The sequence below is a fragment of the Castor canadensis genome, chromosome 14, assembly GCF_047511655.1.
Source record: "Castor canadensis chromosome 14, mCasCan1.hap1v2, whole genome shotgun sequence".
NCBI lineage: Eukaryota > Metazoa > Chordata > Mammalia > Rodentia > Castoridae > Castor > Castor canadensis.
Genome location: NC_133399.1, coordinates 1,789,494 through 1,808,613, shown reverse-complemented (window position 1 = coordinate 1,808,613; position 19,120 = coordinate 1,789,494). Strand labels below are relative to the sequence as shown.

Genomic DNA, 19,120 nt, shown 5'->3' with positions numbered 1-19,120 from the left:
GTAAGCAAGAAGGTCACAGTGAGTATGAAAAGAGGAAGGTGCTGGGTACAGAGGGCAAGGACAAGTTCTGCTGAATGTGATTGTCTGACAGTAAAATATACCTCCAACAAAGGAAGCCTGACTGGCAAGGGCTGCTGGAGTCTCTTTTTCACCTCACCAGTTTAGCATCCCCTCCCCACTCCACTTCCCATCACTCAAGGGCTTGGGGGTGGGCCCTGTGTGCAGTAGCCAATCAGAGCGGCTGTTCAATCGCCTGCACCTCCCGTCCAATGAGGAGCGACGGTGTTAGGCGATTCACGATGCCTTCCTCATTATCGCCATATTTGCCATGCGCCTGCTGCAGGGACATTGCTCAGGCTTTAGAGCTCAGCAGCCGTGTGAAATCTTCTGACCACAGGACCACAGGGAGGCCACCTGGACGCGTCAGAGCGGGAAATGGTGAGAGGGCGGCTGGGCATCTGCAGTGCGGGTGGAGGGAATTTTGGATCCAGAAGCTGCCGTGGTTTGGGGCCCTGTCCCTTCCGGAGTCTGCGCCCTGGTCTCGTGGTCGGGGCCTTAGGTCCGCTGCAGCCTGGAGGCTCTAAAGCCTTGAACTCCGTCCTTCGTCCCTGTGAGGGGACTTCATGCCATCACACAGCCCTGCCGGGAGTTTCTGCCTGCAAATCCCTAGCCAGGACTGAGGTGGCTGGGGATTCTCATGAGTTTTTATGGAGTTTGTGCCGGGACAGGGCGCTCCTTTGCAGGGTCCCCATTACTCCTTACTGGGACCTGGCTTCCCCTTGTGTCCTTCAGGTTCAAGGGCAGCATGGGCTAAACTCTGCCGTGTCCCCTCATCCAGTGCTTCTCAGCACTGCCACAAATCCCTAGATTTCCATGAATCCCGCACATTGCCTGCATCACTGGAAATGCAGCTCCTCATGTGCGTGTGCTTGGTTCCTGTTTGGAGGGAACACTTTTTGCTCTTCCTAGCTTACGTGTTAATTGTCCATAGGTTGTTTCTAAAATATTGTTTTATCATGAAATGGTGATGAACTTAGACCAAGACTGTAAGGGAATTACTCTGGGGGGAAAGCCGCCAAAAGTAAGATCTGGAGGCATCTCAAGGCAGAAAGGCGAGTTGGTCTCAAAGAGAGGAGAAAACAGGAGGAGAAAGAATTTTGGAGCAAACAGACACGGAGTTTGGAAAGTCAGTTTTCTCCTGTGATTATCTTTGTCTCGTTTGTTTCCTTGTTTTCATGTTTTATTTTTGGGCATTGAGGTTTGAACTCAGAAGTTTGCATTTACAGAGCAGGTGCTCAGTTGCTTGAGCCATATCTCCAATCTGTTTTGCTCTGGTTATTTTGGAGTTGGGGTCTTGTAAACTATTTTTCTGAGCTGACCTTGACTGTTATACCTAAGTTTACAGGAAGGAGCTACCAGTGGTATAATAACCGTGGTCATTTTTTGTTTTTATGGCTGCTCTGGGATTTGAATTCAGGATCTCACGTTTGCTCTGACACCCTGAGTGACGCTGCAGTTCTTCTATGTGATGGGCTTTTTCAAGATAGGGTCTCAAGAAGTATTTGGTAGCCCAGATTTGAATTTCGATCTTCCTGAGCATCTCTACCTCCTGAGCAGCTAGGATTAGAACCGTGGGGATCCTGGTTCTTCGTGATCTTATACTGATAATAGAGTGTGGTTTGTGTGCTGACTCAGGCTGAGGTTTATCAAAATTCACATTACAACTCTTTACACATCACTTAAAAGACATTTGCCCCAGTTGCTTCACATAATCATTTTTGAAGCAGAGAAAGGGCATTTGGAAAGTGTGTTGGGGAATGTCTGAGTTTACAAAGGGGATAATGGGAAGAGTGTAGCTCGTTTTCTAGCACAATCATTTTGATTGGAAGTGAGGGTTAATCACAGCTATTTCTGAGGGTTACAACATTTAGAATAAATCTTCCACCACTTTCCTTTTGCCTTCAAGTACTTGGTTAGAGAGAGTGTAATTTGTGCCAAAGAAGACACGTCTGGGAGGCCCAGGCTAAGAGAAAGACACCTTTATATTTTTTCTGATGGGGCAAAAAGTTTGTGTATTTGGGAGGTGATATGGTTTTGTAGTATAAATTAAAATTTTTCTTCATTGTACCTGTTTCTAGCACAGAGATTCAGAAATCCTTGGAATTTCTAAGTCAATAGAAGTGTATTTGGCAGCTTTTGAATTTTTTCTAATGACTTGTTTCAGGGTGGTACATTTCTATAACCTTAGGAAGGGGAAGAAGGCATAGCAAATGTGCTATGACTTCTTGTCTGTTTCACACTGATGCCCAGAAGTTGCAGGGACTGTGCTAAGTCTGGATGGTGTCAGAGTTGAGTGGTAGGACACTCAGTTGGTATTTGAAAGGTGGTTGATGTTGACACCACCACATATTTGTTATCAGAAGTGATGGCAAAGAAATACAGTTCAGGTCATAACATTTGGGCTCTTTGGGGAATGTCTGGTAATGTTACCCGAGTGTCCATTCTTGGTCCTTATGTCTTGTGTGAGATGAATTCAGGCAAGGCACTGGAGTTGAGCAAAAGTAAAGCATGGTTCATGAAGGAAAGTACACAGTGAACAGATTTCATAGGTAGCAGTTAGGCATAAACCATTCAGATATCCTAAGCAAACCTAAAATGGTAGAAGATCAGAAGGTTTGTGAAAATAAGCATTGTAGTTAAAACATGTCAACAAACATTGACAAAGATCAAATAGCTCACTAAGGTCACAGGCTATCACAAGATCATTCTGACTGTTCCATTCACCTCAAGATAGGTGTATGACAACAGTTTCTGGTGCAATTGATCATTAACAAAGGCTCAAACCCATAAACCATATTCCTAGTTGTGAGGATACCCAAAAGATTTTGCTCATTTTAAGTATGGAAATTTGCCCTAGTGTTTTTCACTGTCAAAAGAATATTCTTTTAGGGAAGAGGTTGGGGGATTGGTGCTGTGTAGATCATGGATAATTTAAATTTACTAGGAAGTTTTAATAGTATATGCAGTCACCTGAACTTGTTGGATGTTTCCTTATTCTGTGGTTTGCGAAATACACAGAATGTTCTAATTTATTACATGTTTCCATTTAGAGTTAACTTCTTTTTATGCTGTTGCTTGCACTGTACTGATGACCTGTAATGTTGAGCATTTTTCCTACTTGTTCTTTTATATTACTCTTTCCCCATCTCATCCCTCCCTCCCTCCCCGTCTTTCTTTTGCCTTTTCTTTATTCCATTTAAATGGTGTCTCCTTTTAATTGGAAGTTTGGATGGTTATAGTAAATTCTTCAAAATGATGTGTTGTGCGTTAACTCGTATAGTACACTCTTATCTACTTATTTGCTTACTTATTATTCAGGGTCTTGTGATTGCTCAGGCAAACACTATGCCATTTGAGCCAGTTTGACAGGTGTGGGCCTTTATTAATTCGTTATGTTATCACATTTTCTATCCTCCTTTATGATGCCAAACATTTTTAAAATTCTTAGTAATTTCCTATCCATGTAAAATTATTTTCCAAGTAGCTAAATGCATTTCAAATAAAGATGTGCTGCTTCCTGGGGAGGACAGGTATATTGGCATGTTCCCCACTATTGTTCCTCAGCCTGCATATAACTGTACTTACAAATTGTTCATATTATAAGGCATGATCGCCTAGTCCATAGTTTACTTTCAATGACTTTAAGCAATCTTTTTCCCTGAATACCAGTATTGAGGAAGAAAGTAGAGTTTTTGTTCATCCATTTTATTTCCTAACAGTGTTTTCTTGATGTGTTCTAAGTTCTTAGTTTATGGTCTTGTTTCTGTTTAGAGAACTCCTTACAACAGTTTCCATAACTCAGATACTGGTGATACATTCTGTGAACTTTAAAATATTTTTCTCTTCTGGCTGTATGATTTCAATTATTTTCATGTTGATTCTTTGTTCTTCTAGTCTGCCATTGAGCTTCTACAGTGACCATTTGATTGAACTTGTTGTATATGCACCTTCAGAATGTCTATATATTAATTTTGATCATTTCTAAGTACATATTATCTTCTTTTTACATGGTGTTTCCTCATTGATGTTTCTTCAACATGCTTGCCTACAATCCTTTGAGTCTCCTTTTGACAGAGAGATTTTGTCAAATGAGTGCATGCCTGAGATTTTCCAGAAATGCATATTCTCATTCTGAAAGTAGAATTTTGGACCCAAGGCCCACATTCCTTAGTTTCCACATTCCAGGTCCAGCCAATCACCGTTAAGTGTCAAATAAAGAAGCCTGGTGAAGGCCGGGAAAGGAGAATTAATACACGGTTGGGTATATGGTGTGGGAAGAGGCAGAGTAAGTACTCAGCTCATCTTCTGCCATCCACAGACTACAGATATGAGACACAGATTTAAACAGACAAAGAACTGGGGGCAGGGAGGAAAGCCATGCAACCTTAAGTGGTTCCTGTCACAGGTGGTCTATTTGGTATTAACTCAGAAGTAGATTTGGGAGGGATTCTGGCATTGTCACCTGGAGGATGGTCCATCCAATGAAGAGTCTTCTGTTGGGGGTACATTTGGTTCCATTTTATGAAAGTGTTATCTCTGTCTTGTCCTTCCTAGATTCCAAGGGAAATGCAAGATGACTGCAGAGTGAATAGCTCAGAGCAAAGACAGATTCAAAATGACAAGATATGATGTTTTTCCTGTATTTAATTAATTTGCGTGCTGGGTAAGGAGTCCATGGTTTTCAGGAAAAGCAGTTTGAGGAGCTCTTCCAATTCTTTTCCGTTGACAATCCATAGTTCTCCATCTCTTCATATGTGTTGTTATTTGTTCCTTGTGTGTAGAGAGTGGACGTGATACTATCTTCTTCATATGAAGTTTGTCCAGTTTCCTGTTTCTTCAGTATGTTTGCTTACAACGCTTTGATTCTTTAGTCTCTTTGAGAAATCTGTTGTGAAATGTGTCCACTGCCTGAGACCTCAGAAATCCACATTCTCATTCTTTTCCATTGACAAGCCACATTTTTTTAATCTTTCAGATATATTGTGATTTATTTCATTGTACAGAGAGGAGATTTTAATACTAGAAAGACAGATATCACCACATGTGATTATTTTTATCTAGTATGGAGCTAGTGATATTGAAGTATGTTGTCACTTTCTCTTGAACTTTTAACTGTAGCTAATTCCAGGGATGACTTTGGGAAGTATATTCTTCCCCAAGACAGGACTTTTACAAGACTTTATAATTTGCGAATGCATATATGAGTGTGAAATCCCCAGTATCAAAACAGGCAGGGATTCTTCTCTGAATGTCACTGAGAAGTGCTGGTAGGGTTTTGGTAGATGAAATTAACTGATTCTGCTAAAGCCAGTTCCCTGTTTGTTTTGGCTTTCAAAGTTGATCACTCCCTGCCTTCAGCTTTTCTTCAGGGACACTTTGATTTCTGTGACCTTTCTTCTGGATTTCTGGTGAAGGAAGTTAATGCTTCTCTGGACTGCCTTTATTCTCTTCAGTTTAAACAATGCATTGATTTTCATCTTAATTGTCTGATTGTGAAAAAGTTGTTAACTTTCAGTTTCTTGCCTTTTGTCCTTGATGTATGGGGTGTCTTCAGATTCCTTCATTCAGGAATCTGAAGTACATGTATGTGCTTCTATTTTGTCATGATGATGAGCATATATAACATTTAGTACTCCTTTTCTGTTTGAACAATGTGGAGAGAAGCCTACCAAAGGCTCCAAAGAGACTCTGATAACCCACCTCTTCTCCATTGCTTCCCTGCTAAGCTCCCTAGGCAGGGTGTTTTCCATGCTGCCTTAAGATACTTGCTCCCTGCATGAGTAGTCTGTTCCCTAACCCTATAGTTGTGTGAGTAATATGCCTTTGAATGTCCTTTTGCTTCTTATGCCCTATCAGTTTAAACCTCACATCCCAGTCTCTGCTGGTGACCTTAACAATGTACACTGTTACACCATCTATCTGTGTTTTCTTGCAACAAAGTCTTAAAAATGTCTTCCCCTGCCTGATTGCCATCCTATGGTTTGACCTCTGTTGGTGATGGGATATGTAATACTGTGATCAGTGTTGCTTTCTTTTTTACTGTCTGATCTGTGACTGTGAGTAACATTGCAACATACAAGTGAGAGCAAATAGAGAAACTGCTGTTTCCTTCACAAGCTCATTTTTTGTGCACATTATCCATGATAAAGTATGTTGTAAAGAAATAGATGGAATGTTTTTGGTAAGATTCAGTTATGGGAAGAGAAAGTAAAAGTAACAGGCAAGAAGCTACATTCCAAGGAGAGAAAAAGAGGAAAAACATAGAGAATGAAGAAAGAGGTGACAGGAATCTAGCTAGGATAAAAACACAAAAAGAAGTTCCTTGGTGAGAAGAGAAGCTGAAACTGCAAATGCCATTAGTATCCTGGTAGAGAAAGGTGGCCCCACTGCCTGGAATATCTGAATGTGCTCATACAATGGAATATTACACAGCTTGTCTGTGCAAAACAATTTAACGATTCCCACTGCCTCAGAACAAACTCTTCAAGTTGCTTTCATGGTATGGAAAGTTCTTCCCTCCTACCTGTCTGTGTGTCCTAGAACTCCTTCATAAGCCTTTTTCTGCTGACTAGGCCTCACTGGGCATCCACAAAATATAGCATAATTCTGTCAGCCTGAATCTTTGCAGTTTGTGTCTCTTCTACCTAGAATTCTTTCATCCACATCCTGCCTCACCTGAATCAGAATTATATACACTTTAAAAATTACTTCAGCTATCACCATCCCTTGATGCTGTCTGTCTGACCACCCAGTCATACCTGTATGCAGAATATCTTCTCAAACTGAACCATGTGAAGCTTAGACTAGAAAATCCCGTGGAACTACCACACTGCTGACTGTTAACACCTATAGTATTTCCATATCAAATAACCATAGATTCATAATTTTTGACTGCCTGAGGAAATGAGAGGCCAAGATCATACAAGAGTGTAGGAGAGAATGTTTGACAGATTGGCAAGGTTGATTGAAGGTGCAGCATATTATCTGGAGGACATTGAAGAACAAGAAGCATTTCTCCAACCATGTTTCTACCAGTCAAGAGCTTGAGCAAATCTATGCAGGTATGCTGAGGATGGAGAGAAGAAACTTTCAAAATGTGCACTGAAGTCAGGAACTGGTGGCTCACACTGCAATCCTAGCTACTTGGAGGCAGAGATCAGGAGGTTCACAGCTGAAAGCCAGCCCAGGAAAATAGTTCCCAAGACCACATCAGCACTAACCAGGGTTGAAGCAGTGGCTCAACTGATAGAATGCCTACCTAGGAAGTATGAAGCCCTGAGCTCAAACCCCAGTACCACTAAAAACTATTAGGACTGAAGCTACACTGTAAAGGGCCTGGCAAGCCACACAGATTGATTAGTTATACATCAGAGCCAGCCAGGGAAAAGACTGGGTGTCTGGCACATAGAAAGTACTTTGTGGTTGGAATAAGTGGCCTGTGTCATTCTATGACACTAATTTCCTTGAAGGTGAATATTGGCTTTGGTATGGATTTGTGGGGATTTGATTAAAATTTACCTCCTAAATGTTCAATAGTGTGTTTCCTTTTCTCAGGAGAAATCTGGAGAAAACCTGAGAGAGGGCAGATAGTCTGTCAGTCAATGAATAATAAGCTCCATTGACTTACCTTTATTGACGCTTCTGGTACTTGGAGGCCAGAGACTGGAAGGACTGAGAAATCTACTGGAGAAATGGTCTGATGACCCCCATTCATCAGCTCTGCTCTTATTCAGGGAAGTACTTCTTTTTGGGTCCACCCTACAGGTGTAATTCTAGTGTCAAAGGTTGGGCATCCAGACACCATCTTCAGAATTATGGCTACTACTGGTTTCCCTGTCTCTTCCCCTTTCTGAGAAGAGATAAAGACAATATTAGGGTGAAGAAATATCTCTTTCTTGCCATAACCAATCTAAACTTTCCTCACCAGAGCCAGATTATACTCTCTGGAAACATGATTCAAAAGAGAATCCTGTGTATCATCAGCTCACATCTCAGAGTGGTCATGTTCTGAACCTCACTCACCTTCCAGACAGAAAGTGAGGCTCAGAGCAAAGAAATAATCTGATATGTTTTCCAAAGTAGGTCTTCACTGTCACCTTGGCATCACATGTGATTTTCTAAAACATGGTTGCCTCTTTTCCTGTCTATGTGATAACAGTCTCCCTTTTTGTCTTCAATACTGGAAGTGTGGAGACAGCTTTGTCAGTCAGACAACTATTACAGTTTTATTGCTCCTCAGTTTCTGCTTTGGAAAACAATCAGTATTCAATGATATCATTTTCAGTGCATGTAGAACCCTTGTCACATGTGATGGTCTTGGTCAGTCAAGTGACTCCTTTCCACTCCCTTATACTTTCTGTTCATCTTCTCTTTCCAGCATTCACCTGTTCATGTATTCCTTCCTTCATTCATCGACTTATTCCATATACAATTTCTTTATGAGGCTATCAGAGCAGAGGAAGGTGAAACAAGTGGGCTGGTTGCTTTCCCTATGTACAAAAATACACAAATACATGAAGAAAATTTCTGAGGGGCTATGCATATAAAGCCACATGAAGGTATTCTGGAAAAAGGACTTAACGCATTTGATACTGTCCTTATGTCACTGGCTTAAAGTGACTAATAGATGTTCCTTCTAGTGAATATTAAGCTCTGATTTGAGAAAGGATTCTCATAGGGAGAGGAGATTAATGGGATCCCTGAGATAAATCCTTTGGCTTCCTTGATCATACAGTAAATGGTTGTGTTCCATTGTTGGTATGTTTTACTTCCTTGACTGAAAATGGATAGATTGAAATGTAATGTGTGAGCAAGCCTTAATATTCTCCACTAATGCAAACTCCTGAGTGAGGACAACAGCCCTCCATCTACTTCCTGTGTCCTGTCCTGCTCTAGTCTCCACTCCTTGCCTAAGTTTTCACCATCCAACATTGAATCTGGGATTCTCTGGGCACACATCTCTCATTTCCAGGAGGATTAAGTAAGGTCCCACAAGAATGATAGGAAACTGTTAACAGGTCTTGATGGTCAGGAAAAGTACTGAAATTATGTGTCAGCCTGGACCATGTCAGTTGTACTGGAGGAAGCATGTGCTAGGAAGGCTGCTGCTGAATTCTGTTTTTTGTGCTCCACACAGTCACATAAAGGATCCTGTTCAGCCGTCCAAATCTTGGGGCCAGGCCTTGTGTCAGTAGTTAATCCTAGAGTTTGTATCATGTCAACACAAACTGAATGAGGAGGACCACTGATAGAAGTTCCAGGCCACTTACATGGCCTCGGGCCATCCTTGATATTTCTCTATTGTCTGCTGCTGAGCAAGGTCTCTGATGTGTCAGCTGTGGCACCTGAGTGATTTCAACTGAATGCAGGACGTCAGGGTGGAAGCCTGGATTCACAGGAGGAGGAACTGATGAGCGGGAAGCTGGAATCATGGGAGGAAGGCCTTTGGAACAGGAAGCTTTAGTAGCACTACCAGGGCCCCAATTCCATCCAGAGTCTGTACCTGATTTCAGTGTTGGCAGTGATCGGCTTGGTCCCTTGTGGCCTGAAACCATAGGAGGAACCTAATTTATCATAAACATTAAGTTCAGTGTGTCACTTTGGCTTGAAAGTGAACCCTCTGACAGGGCAGGTTAGTCCTAGAGAAGAAAGAAAGCTTTTGACTTTCCCCCCATCTTGAAGTGCTATGATGTGTAGACATGCTGACTTTAGGGGTGTGTGTGTGTGTGTGTGTGTGTGTGTGTGTGTGTGTGTGTGTAAGTGACCTACTTTCGAGATCCTACAACATAGAACCACCACAATTCAGACTGCCTGAGCCCTAAAATCTGGGATCATGACAATAGCAAGAGAAGAATGAGGAGGAAAAATGTCAGAGATCCAAGAGATGTAAAATTATCAAGGAGCTTGCACTGTTGAGGGCAAGTGGTCAGTTAATTGGCCCTCACTGTAGAGAAGCAAGACCCACCCTTTGAGGATTATTGTGGGGGCTCCATGCTCAGTGCCTAAGGCTGGCAGAATCCTTGGTTTAGGAATCTTCTTCCCTTTAGTGTGTGGGGTGCTGTGGGCTTGAGCTGAGACCTCTGAGTGCAGGTTTGATGAATCCCTGTTCCATAGCTTCCTTGTGCCTTGGTTTATTTATCAGAGGCAGGTAGATTGTTTTCTTGCTGTAGTTCTCACTTTTAATGCAGAACTCACTACTCTGTTTGTTCCCCTGCCTTTCCAATGTACTCTGGGATACTTCATTGACTGGAAATTTCCTTTGGTGGTACCTGACTTTGAAATCCAGGCCTCACATTTGCAAGGGAGGCACCCTAGCACTTGAGCCACACTCCCAGCCCTGAAGTTAAAAAAATGTTTACACTCTCTTATACAGCATTTGAGTATTCTGAATGTGACTAAAATTTACCTTTACTCACTGGGATTAATGCTCTCACATTTTCATGCCATGTTAAGATTATTTTAATTGTAAGAGTAGTTGCCATTTTATTTCAGGCTCTTCTCGCAGTGAAGAACATCTTCATCTTTTGTATGCAGCCCTGTACCAGGAACAGAAAGAGGGCTTGATGTCATAGGTCAGGGAGTTGGAAAGAGAAAGTTGGCTTCATGGTCTAGAGTTCTTGACTCTTCATTACAGTCTACTCATTTTCAGCCAAGCAAGTTAAAATGTGCCAACACAGGGAATGCATTAATTACATACATGCAGAAATAAGAGTTACATGCCAGCGATATTTTACATAGGAATCAAGATGGACTAAGGCCAAACCTTTATCTACCTCAGCATTGAAGACTGCTTTATCCAAGGCTGCAATAAAATGCCTAATGTAGCATTATACATCTTCCATAGCTTTGCCCAGCCTACTTGGATACACCACAGGGACCATAAGTCTCTGTGTTGAGTTAAGAGCAGGTAAGGATGTAGCTTTGGGATTTTGCCATCCTCTGGTCCCTCTCCTTCAATGACAGAAATGACCGCTCCTTCAACCCTGTTGTATTTGGCAGCAGGGAACTCTTACCCTGAGTCAGTTTACGTTTCTGACCTAAACAAACATCCAAAATCATGATACCTTTTTTCAGGACACTGCCTAAATGTGTCTTTATCTTAAGCCTCTTCAGAGAATTTCATTATAGAAATGTTACAATGTGATTGCACCAGCTGTATGCATGGAAAAAACAAGTACTGTACAGAAAATAGCCCTAAAGTACTGTGAGTTTGAACCTCAGAGAAGGGAGAACCCCCCAAGGGTGTCCATGTCTGTCCTTCTACTCACTTCCGGTGAGTGCTCTGTAACTCCTCACTCTTCAGTAGCAGGATGCCAGCTGGAAAGGAGAGAAACTGCAGAAGCCGCCTAGTGGATCTTTGCCCTCTGTCTGCTGGCTCAAGTATGACTTCAGTGTAGAGTCATTGGCCTCATCACTCCAGCCTCAACCGTAGGTTACTCATGGACATCAAGCCAGCATTCATAATTCAATATGCACAAAAGTGATGATCACATTTTTGAATGAAGAACAGCAGTCTGATGCAGCCTTCATATATACATACAGTAGAAAAGAAATGTAGCCACATATCTCATATTGATTTAAGAAACTTAAGAATAATTGTCCTTTGAAATGACAGTCTGTCTTTTTTTAAAATTTTTATTGTTTTATGCATATGTGCATACAATGCTAGGGTCATTTCTCCCCCCTGCCCCCACCCCCTCCCTTACCACACACTCCACCCCCTCCCTCGCCCCCCACACCCGCTCGATACTCGGCAGAAACTGTTTTGCCCTTATCTCTAATTTTGTTGAAGAGAGAGTATAGACAATAATAGGAAGGACCAAGGGTTTTTGCTGGTTGAGATAAGGATAGCTATACAGGGAGTTGACTCACATTAATTTCCTGTGCATGTGTGTTACCTTCTAGGTTAATTCTTTTTGATCTCACCTTTTCTCTAGTTCCTGGTCCCTTTCTCCTATTGGCCTCAGTTGCTTTTAAGGTATCTGCTTTAGTTTCTCTACATTGAGGGCAACAAATGCTATCTAATTTTTTAGGTGTCTTACCTATCCTCACCCCTCCCTTCTGTGCTAAAGCTTTTATCATGTGCTCAAAGTCCAATCGCCTTGTTGTTTTTGCCCTTGATCTAATGTCCGCATATGAGGGAGAACATACGATTTTTGGTCTTTTGGGCCAGGCTAACCTCACTCAGAATGATGTTCTCCAATTCCATCCATTTACCAGTGAATGATAACATTTCATTCCTCTTCATGGCTGCATAAAATTCCATTGTGTATACATACCACATTTTCTTGATCCATTCGTGGGGCATTCAGTGGTGGGGCATCTTGGCTGTTTCCATAACTTGGCTATTGTGAATAGTGCCGCAATAAACATGTGTGTGCACATGCCTCTGGAGTAACCTGTGTCACAGTCTTTTGGGTATATCCCCAGTAGTGGCATTGCTGGATCAAATGGTAGATCAATGTTTAGCTTTTTAAGTAGCCTCCAAATATTTTTCCAAAAGTGGTTGTACTAGTTTACATTCCCACCAACAGTGTAAGAGGGTTCCTTTTTCCCCGAATCCTCACCAACACCTGTTGTTGGTGGTGTTGCTGATGATGGCTATTCTAACAGGGGTGAAGTGGAATCTTAGTGTGGTTTTAATTTGCATTTCCTTTATTGCTAGAGATGGTGAGCATTTTTTCATGTGTTTTTTGGCCATTTGAATTTCTTCTTTTGAGAAAGTTCTGTTTAGTTCACTTGCCCAATTCTTTATTGGTTCATTAGTTTTAGGAAAATTTAGTTTTTTAAGTTCCCTATAAATTGTGGTTATCAGTCCTTTGTCTGATGTGTAGCTGTCAAATTTTTCTTTCACTCTGTGGGTGTTCTCTTCAGTGTAGACACCATTTCTTTGATGAATAGAATCTTTTTAGTTTTATGAAGTCCCATTTATCTATGCTATCTCTTAGTTGCTGTGCTGCTTGGGTTCCATTGAGAAAGTTCTTACCTATACCTACTAACTCCAGAGCATTTCCTACTCTTTCCTGTATCAACTTTAGAGTTTGTAGTCTGATATTAAGATCCTTGATCCATTTTGAGTTAATCTTGGTATAGGGTGATATACATGGATCTAGTTTCAGTTTTTTGCAGACTGCTAACCAGTTTTCCCAGCAGTTTTTGTTGAAGAGGCTGCTATTTCTCCATCGTATGTTTTTAGCGCCTTTGTCAAAGACAAGTTGGTTATAGTTGTGTAGCTTCATATCTGGGTCCTCTATTCTGTTCTACTGGTCTTCATGTCTGTTTTTGTGCCAGTACCATGCTGTTTTTATTGTTATTGCTTTGTAATATAGTTTGAAATCGGGTGTTTTGATACCTCCAGTGCTTTTCTTTGATTGTGTATTGCCTTGGCTATTCGTGGCCTCTTGTATTTCCATATAAACTTAACGGTAGATTTTTCAATCTCTTTAACGAATGTCATTGGAATTTTGATGGGAATTGCATTAAACATGTAGATTACTTTTGGGAGTATAGACATTTTTACTATGTTGACTCTACCAGTCCATGAGCAAGGGAGATCTCTCCACTTTCTATAGTCTTCTTCAATCTCTTTCTTCAGAAGTTTATAGTTTTTCTTGTAGAGGTCGTTCACATCTTTTGTTAGGTTTATACCTAGGTATGTGATTTTTTTTTTAGGCTATTGTAAATGGAATTGTTTTCATATATTCTTAGTTTGTTCATTATTATTGTATAGAAATAGAAACGATTTTTCTATGTTGATTTTATATCCTGCTACCTTGCTGTAGCTATTGATGGTATCTAGGAGCTTCTGAGTAGAGTTTTTTGGGTCTTTAAGGTATAGGATCATGTCATCTGCAAATAGGGATATTTTGACAGTTTCTTTACCTATTTGTATTCCTTTTATTCCTTCTTGCCTAATTGCTCTGGCTAGGAATTCCAGTACTGTTTTGAATAGGAGTGGAGATAGTGGGCATCCTTGTCTGGTTCCTGATTTTAGAGGAAATGGTTTCAGTTTTTCTCTGTTAAATATAATGCTGACTGTAGGTTTGTCATATGTAGCTTTTATAATTTTGAGGTACTTTCCTTCTATTCCTAGTTTTTTAGAGCTTTTATCATGAAATGGTGTTGGATCTTATCAAACACATTTTCTGCATCTATTGAGATGATCAAATGGTGTTTGTCTTTGCTTCTGTTAATGTGGTTTATGGTGTTTATTGATTTTCATATGTTGAACCACCCCTGCATTCCTGGGATGAAGCCTACTTGGTCATGGTGAATAATCTTTTTGATGTGTTGTTGAATTCAGTTTATCATTATTTTGTTGAGAATTGTTTCATCAATGTTCATTAAGGAGATTGGCCTATAGTTCTCCTTTTTGGAGGTGTCTTTTCCTGGTTTTAGGATAAGTAATACTGGTTTCATAAAATGTGTTAGGCAGTTTTCCTTCCCTATCTATTTCATGGAACAGTTTAAGGAGGATTGGTATCAGTTCATCTTTAAAGGTCTAATAGAATTCAGCAGAGAATCCATCAGGTCCTGGACTTTTCTTTTTGGGGAGACTCTTGATTGCTGCTTCAATTTCATCTTGTGTTATAGATCTATTCAGGTGATTAATTTCCTCTTGGTTCATTTTTGGATGATCATATGTATCTAGAAATCTGTCCATTTCTTTAAGATTTTCAAATTTATTTGAATATAGGTTCTCAAAGTAGTCTCTGATGATTTCCTGGACTTCCGTGGTGTTTGTTGTTATCTTCTCTTTTGCATTCCTGATTCTACTAATTGGGGTTTTTTTCTCTTCTCATTTTGGTCAGGTTTGCCAGGGGTCTATCGATCTTGTTTATTTTTTCAAAGAACCAACTTTTTGTTTCATTAATTCTTTGGTGTTTTTGGATTCTATTTCATTGATTTCAGCTCTTATTTTTGGCTTGTTCTTGTTTTTCTAGGAGCTTGAGATCATTGATTTGGGATCTTTCAGTCTTTTTAATATATGCATTCATGGCTATAAACTTTCCTCTCAGGACTGCCTTTGCTGTGTCCTGTAGGTTCCGGTAGGTTGTGTTTTCATTTTCATTGACTTCTAGGAACTTTTTAATTTCATCTTTTATTTCATCAATGACCCATTGTTCATTAAGTAATGAGTTATTTAGTTTCCAGCTGTTTGCAAGTTTTTTGTCTTTACTTTTGTTGTTGAGTTCTAGTTTTATCACATATGATCAGATAGTATGCACTGTATGATTTCTATTTTCTTATATTTGCTGAGGCTTGCTTTGTGCCCTAAGATATGATCTGTTTTGGAGAAGATTCTGTGGGCTGCTGAGAAGAATCTACATTGTGTAGAAGTTGAATGAAATGTTCTGTAGACATCAAGTAGGCACATTTGATCTGTTGTATATTTTAGATCTTTTATTTCTTTATTGACTTTTTTGTTTGGATGACCAATCTATTAATGATAATGGGGTGTTAAAGCCTCCCACAACCACTGTATTGGAGTTAATATATGCTTTTAGGTCTTTTAGGGTATGTTTGATGAAATTGGGTGCATATAGGTTGATAATTGTTATTTCCTTTTGTTCTACTTCCCCTTTTATTAGTATGGACTGTCCTTCATTATCTCGTTTGATCAATGTAGGTTTGAAGTCTACTTTGTCAGAGAGAAATATTGCTACTCCTGCCTGTTTTCGGAGGCCATTGGTTTGGTAAATCTTCTTCCAGCCTTTCATCCTAAGCCTATGCTTATTTCTGTCAGTGAGATGGGTCTCCTGTAAGCAGTAAATTGTTGGATCTTCCTTTTGAATCCATTTCGTCATGTGGTGCCTTTTGATGGGTGAATTAAGTCTGTTAATATTAAGTGATACCTTTTTTCAGGACACTGCCTAAATCTGTCTTTATTTTAACCCTCTTCTTTGAGAATTTCATTATAGAAATGTTACAATGTGATTCCACCAGCTGTATGCATGGAAAAAACAAGTACTGTACAGACAATAGCCCTAAAGTATTGTGAGTTTGAACCTCAGAGAAGAGAGAACCCCCAAGGGTGTCCATGTCTGTCCTTCTACTCACTTCCAGTGAGTGCTCTGTAACTCCTCACTGTACACTCCTCCTAAGCTGTTTTCAGTAGCAGGATGCCAGCTGGAAAGGAGAGAAACTGCAGAAGCCGCCTAGTGGATCTCCTTTGCCCTCTGTCTGCTGGCTCAAGTATGACTTCAGTGTAGAGTCATTGGCCTCATCAGCCTCAACCATAGGTTATTCATGGACATCAAGCCAGCATTCATAATTCAATATGGACAAAAGTGACGATCACATTTTTGAATGAAGAACAGCAGTCTGATGCAGCCTTCATATACATACAGTAGAAAAGAAATGTAGGCATATATCTCATATTGATTTAAGAAACTTAAGAATAATTGTCCTTTGAAATGACAGTCTGTCTTTTTTTTAATTTTTATTGCTTTATGCATATGTGCATACAATGCTAGGGTCATTTCTCCCCCCTGCCCCCACCCCCTCCCTTACCACACACTCCACCCCCTCCCTCTCCCCACCACCCCCTCCATATCCAGCAGAAACTATTTTGCCCTTATCTCTAATTTGTTGAAGAGAGAGTATAAGCAATAATAGGAAGGACCAAGGGTTTTTGCTGGTTGAGATAAGGATAGCTATACAGGGAGTTGACTCACATTAATTTCCTGTGCATGTGTGTTACCTTCTAGGTTAATTCTTTTTGATCTCACCTTTTCTGTAGTTCCTGGTCCCTTTCTCCTATTGGCCTCAGTTGCTTTTAAGGTATCTGCTTTAGTTTCTCTATGTTGAGGGCAACAAATGCTATCTAACGTTTTGGGTGTCTTACATGTTTTATTTCAACAATGACCCATTGTTCATTAAGTAATGAACAATGAAAAGCTGTTTGCATGTTTTTTCTTCTTTCCTTTTGTTGAGTTCTAGTTTTACTGCATTGTGATCAGACAGTATGCATGGTATAATTTCTATTTTCTTATATTTGCTAAGGCTTGCTCTGTGCCCTAGGATATGATCTACTTTGGAGAAGGTTCCATGGGCTGCTGAGAAGAATGTATATTGTACAGAAGGTGGATGAAATGTTCTGTAGACATCAAGTAGGCCCATTTGATCTACTGTGTATGTTAGATCTTTTATTTCCTTATTGATTTTTTTGTTTGGATGACTTATCTATTGATGATAATGGGTTGTTAACGTCTCCCACAACCACTGTGTTGGAGTTAATATATGCTTTTAGGTGTTTTAGGGTATGTTTGATGAAATTGGGTGCCTTGACATTGGGTGCATATAGGTTGATAATTGTTATTTCCTTTTGGTCTATTTCCTCTTTTATTAGTATGGACTGTCCTTCAGTATCTCGTTTGATCAATGTAGGTTTGAAGTCTACTTTGTCACAGATAAGTATTGCTACTCCTGCCTGTTTTCAGGAGACATTGGCTTGTAAATCTTCTTCCAGACTTTCATCCTAAGCCAATGCTTATTTCTGTCAGTGAGATGGGTCTCCTCTTAGCAGTAAATTCTTAGATCTTCCTTTTTAATCCATTTCGTCAAGTGGTGTCTTTTGATGGGTGAATTAAGTTTGTTAACATTAAGTGTTAGTACTGATAGGTATGTGGTGATTCCTGTCATTTACTTGTCTTAGTTGTTTGAAGTTTTGATTGTGTGTACCTATGTTGAGATTACTCTCTACTTTCTTGCTTTTTCTTTTCCTGTAGTTTTTCGTTGCTTTCCCTTCGTGGTTAAGTTTTGATTCCATTTCTGTGTGCAGAATCCCTTGAATCTTTTGTAGTGGTGGCTTTGTGGTCACATATTGTTTTAGTTTCTGCTTATCACAGTAGACTTTTATTGCTCCATGTATTTTGAATGATAGTTTTGCTGGGTAGAGTATCCTGGGGTTGAAGTTATTTGCATTCAGTGCCTAGAAGATCTCATCCCACGCTCTTCTTGTTTTAATGTTTCTGTTGAGAAGTCGGCTGTGATTTTGATGGGTTTACCTTTGTATGTTATTTGTTTTTTCTCTTTTACAGCCTTCAATATTCTTTCCCTACATTCTGTATTTGTTGTTTTAATGATGATATGCTGTGGGGTAGTTCTATTTTGATCTGCTCTTTTTAGTGTCCTGGAGGCCTCTTGCATATGAATGGGAATATCTTTCTCTAGATTTGGAAAAATTTTTCTGTTATTATTTTGTTGAATATATTACGCATTCCTTTTGCTTGCACCTCTTCTCCTTCTTCGATGCCCATGATTCTCAAGTTTCGTCTTTTGATGGAGTCGGTGAGTTCTTCCATTTTGTTTTCACAGGTCTTGAGTGGTTTAATTAATAGTTCTTTGATTTTTCCTTTAGTTACCATTTCATCTTCAAGTTCTGAGATTCTTTTGTTTGTTCTGTTCTGCTGGATTGGCCTTCCGTTTTTTTCAGTTCTGTTTCGTTCTTTTTTCTGAGGTTTTCCATATCCAGGGTCATTTTTGTCCTGAGTTCATTTATCTGTTTATCCATCATGTTCTCTGTTTCACTTTGGTGGTTATACAGTGCTTTGATGGTTTCCTTTATTTCTTGTGCTTTTTCAAATTCTCTATTTTTGTTGTCTTGGAATTTCTTGAGTGTCTCCTGTACATTTTGGTTGACCCTATCCAGTATCATCTCTATAAAATTCTCATTGAGTATCTGTAGTAGTTTTCTTTTAAATTATTCTTGTGGGCTTCATTGGGTTCTTTGGCCTAGTTTATCTTCCTTTTGTTGGAGTCTGGATCTGAGTATCTGTTTTCTTCATTTCCCTCTGGTTCCTGTACTAAATTTTTGCTGTGGGGATACTGGTTTCCCTGTTTTTTCTGTCTTCCCATCATTGCCCTTGATATTGTTATTGTTCATGTACTGTGTGCGATTAAGTATTTTCTGGATTGTCGTAATAGTACTAGCGATATTTAGAATGGAAGGGTGAGAGGTGATCAAAAGCAAAGAAGTTAAAGGAAAATGGAAATACAAATAACTAGAAAAAAAAAACAAAGAAGCAAACAAAATAGTTGCTAAGAAATAAACAGGGAG

General features: G+C 39.9%; 1 protein-coding gene across 1 annotated transcript in view; it reads left to right on the top strand.

The window, feature by feature from the left end:
- Positions 1 to 316: 316 nt before the first annotated feature.
- Positions 317 to 19,120, top strand: part of LOC109678771 (uncharacterized) — a 116,622-nt gene continuing 97,818 nt past the window's right edge. Inside the window, 1 exon segment of the mRNA XM_074053471.1 lies at positions 317 to 438. Coding sequence (XP_073909572.1) covers positions 436 to 438 — 3 coding nt within the window. The 5' untranslated portion in view covers positions 317 to 435.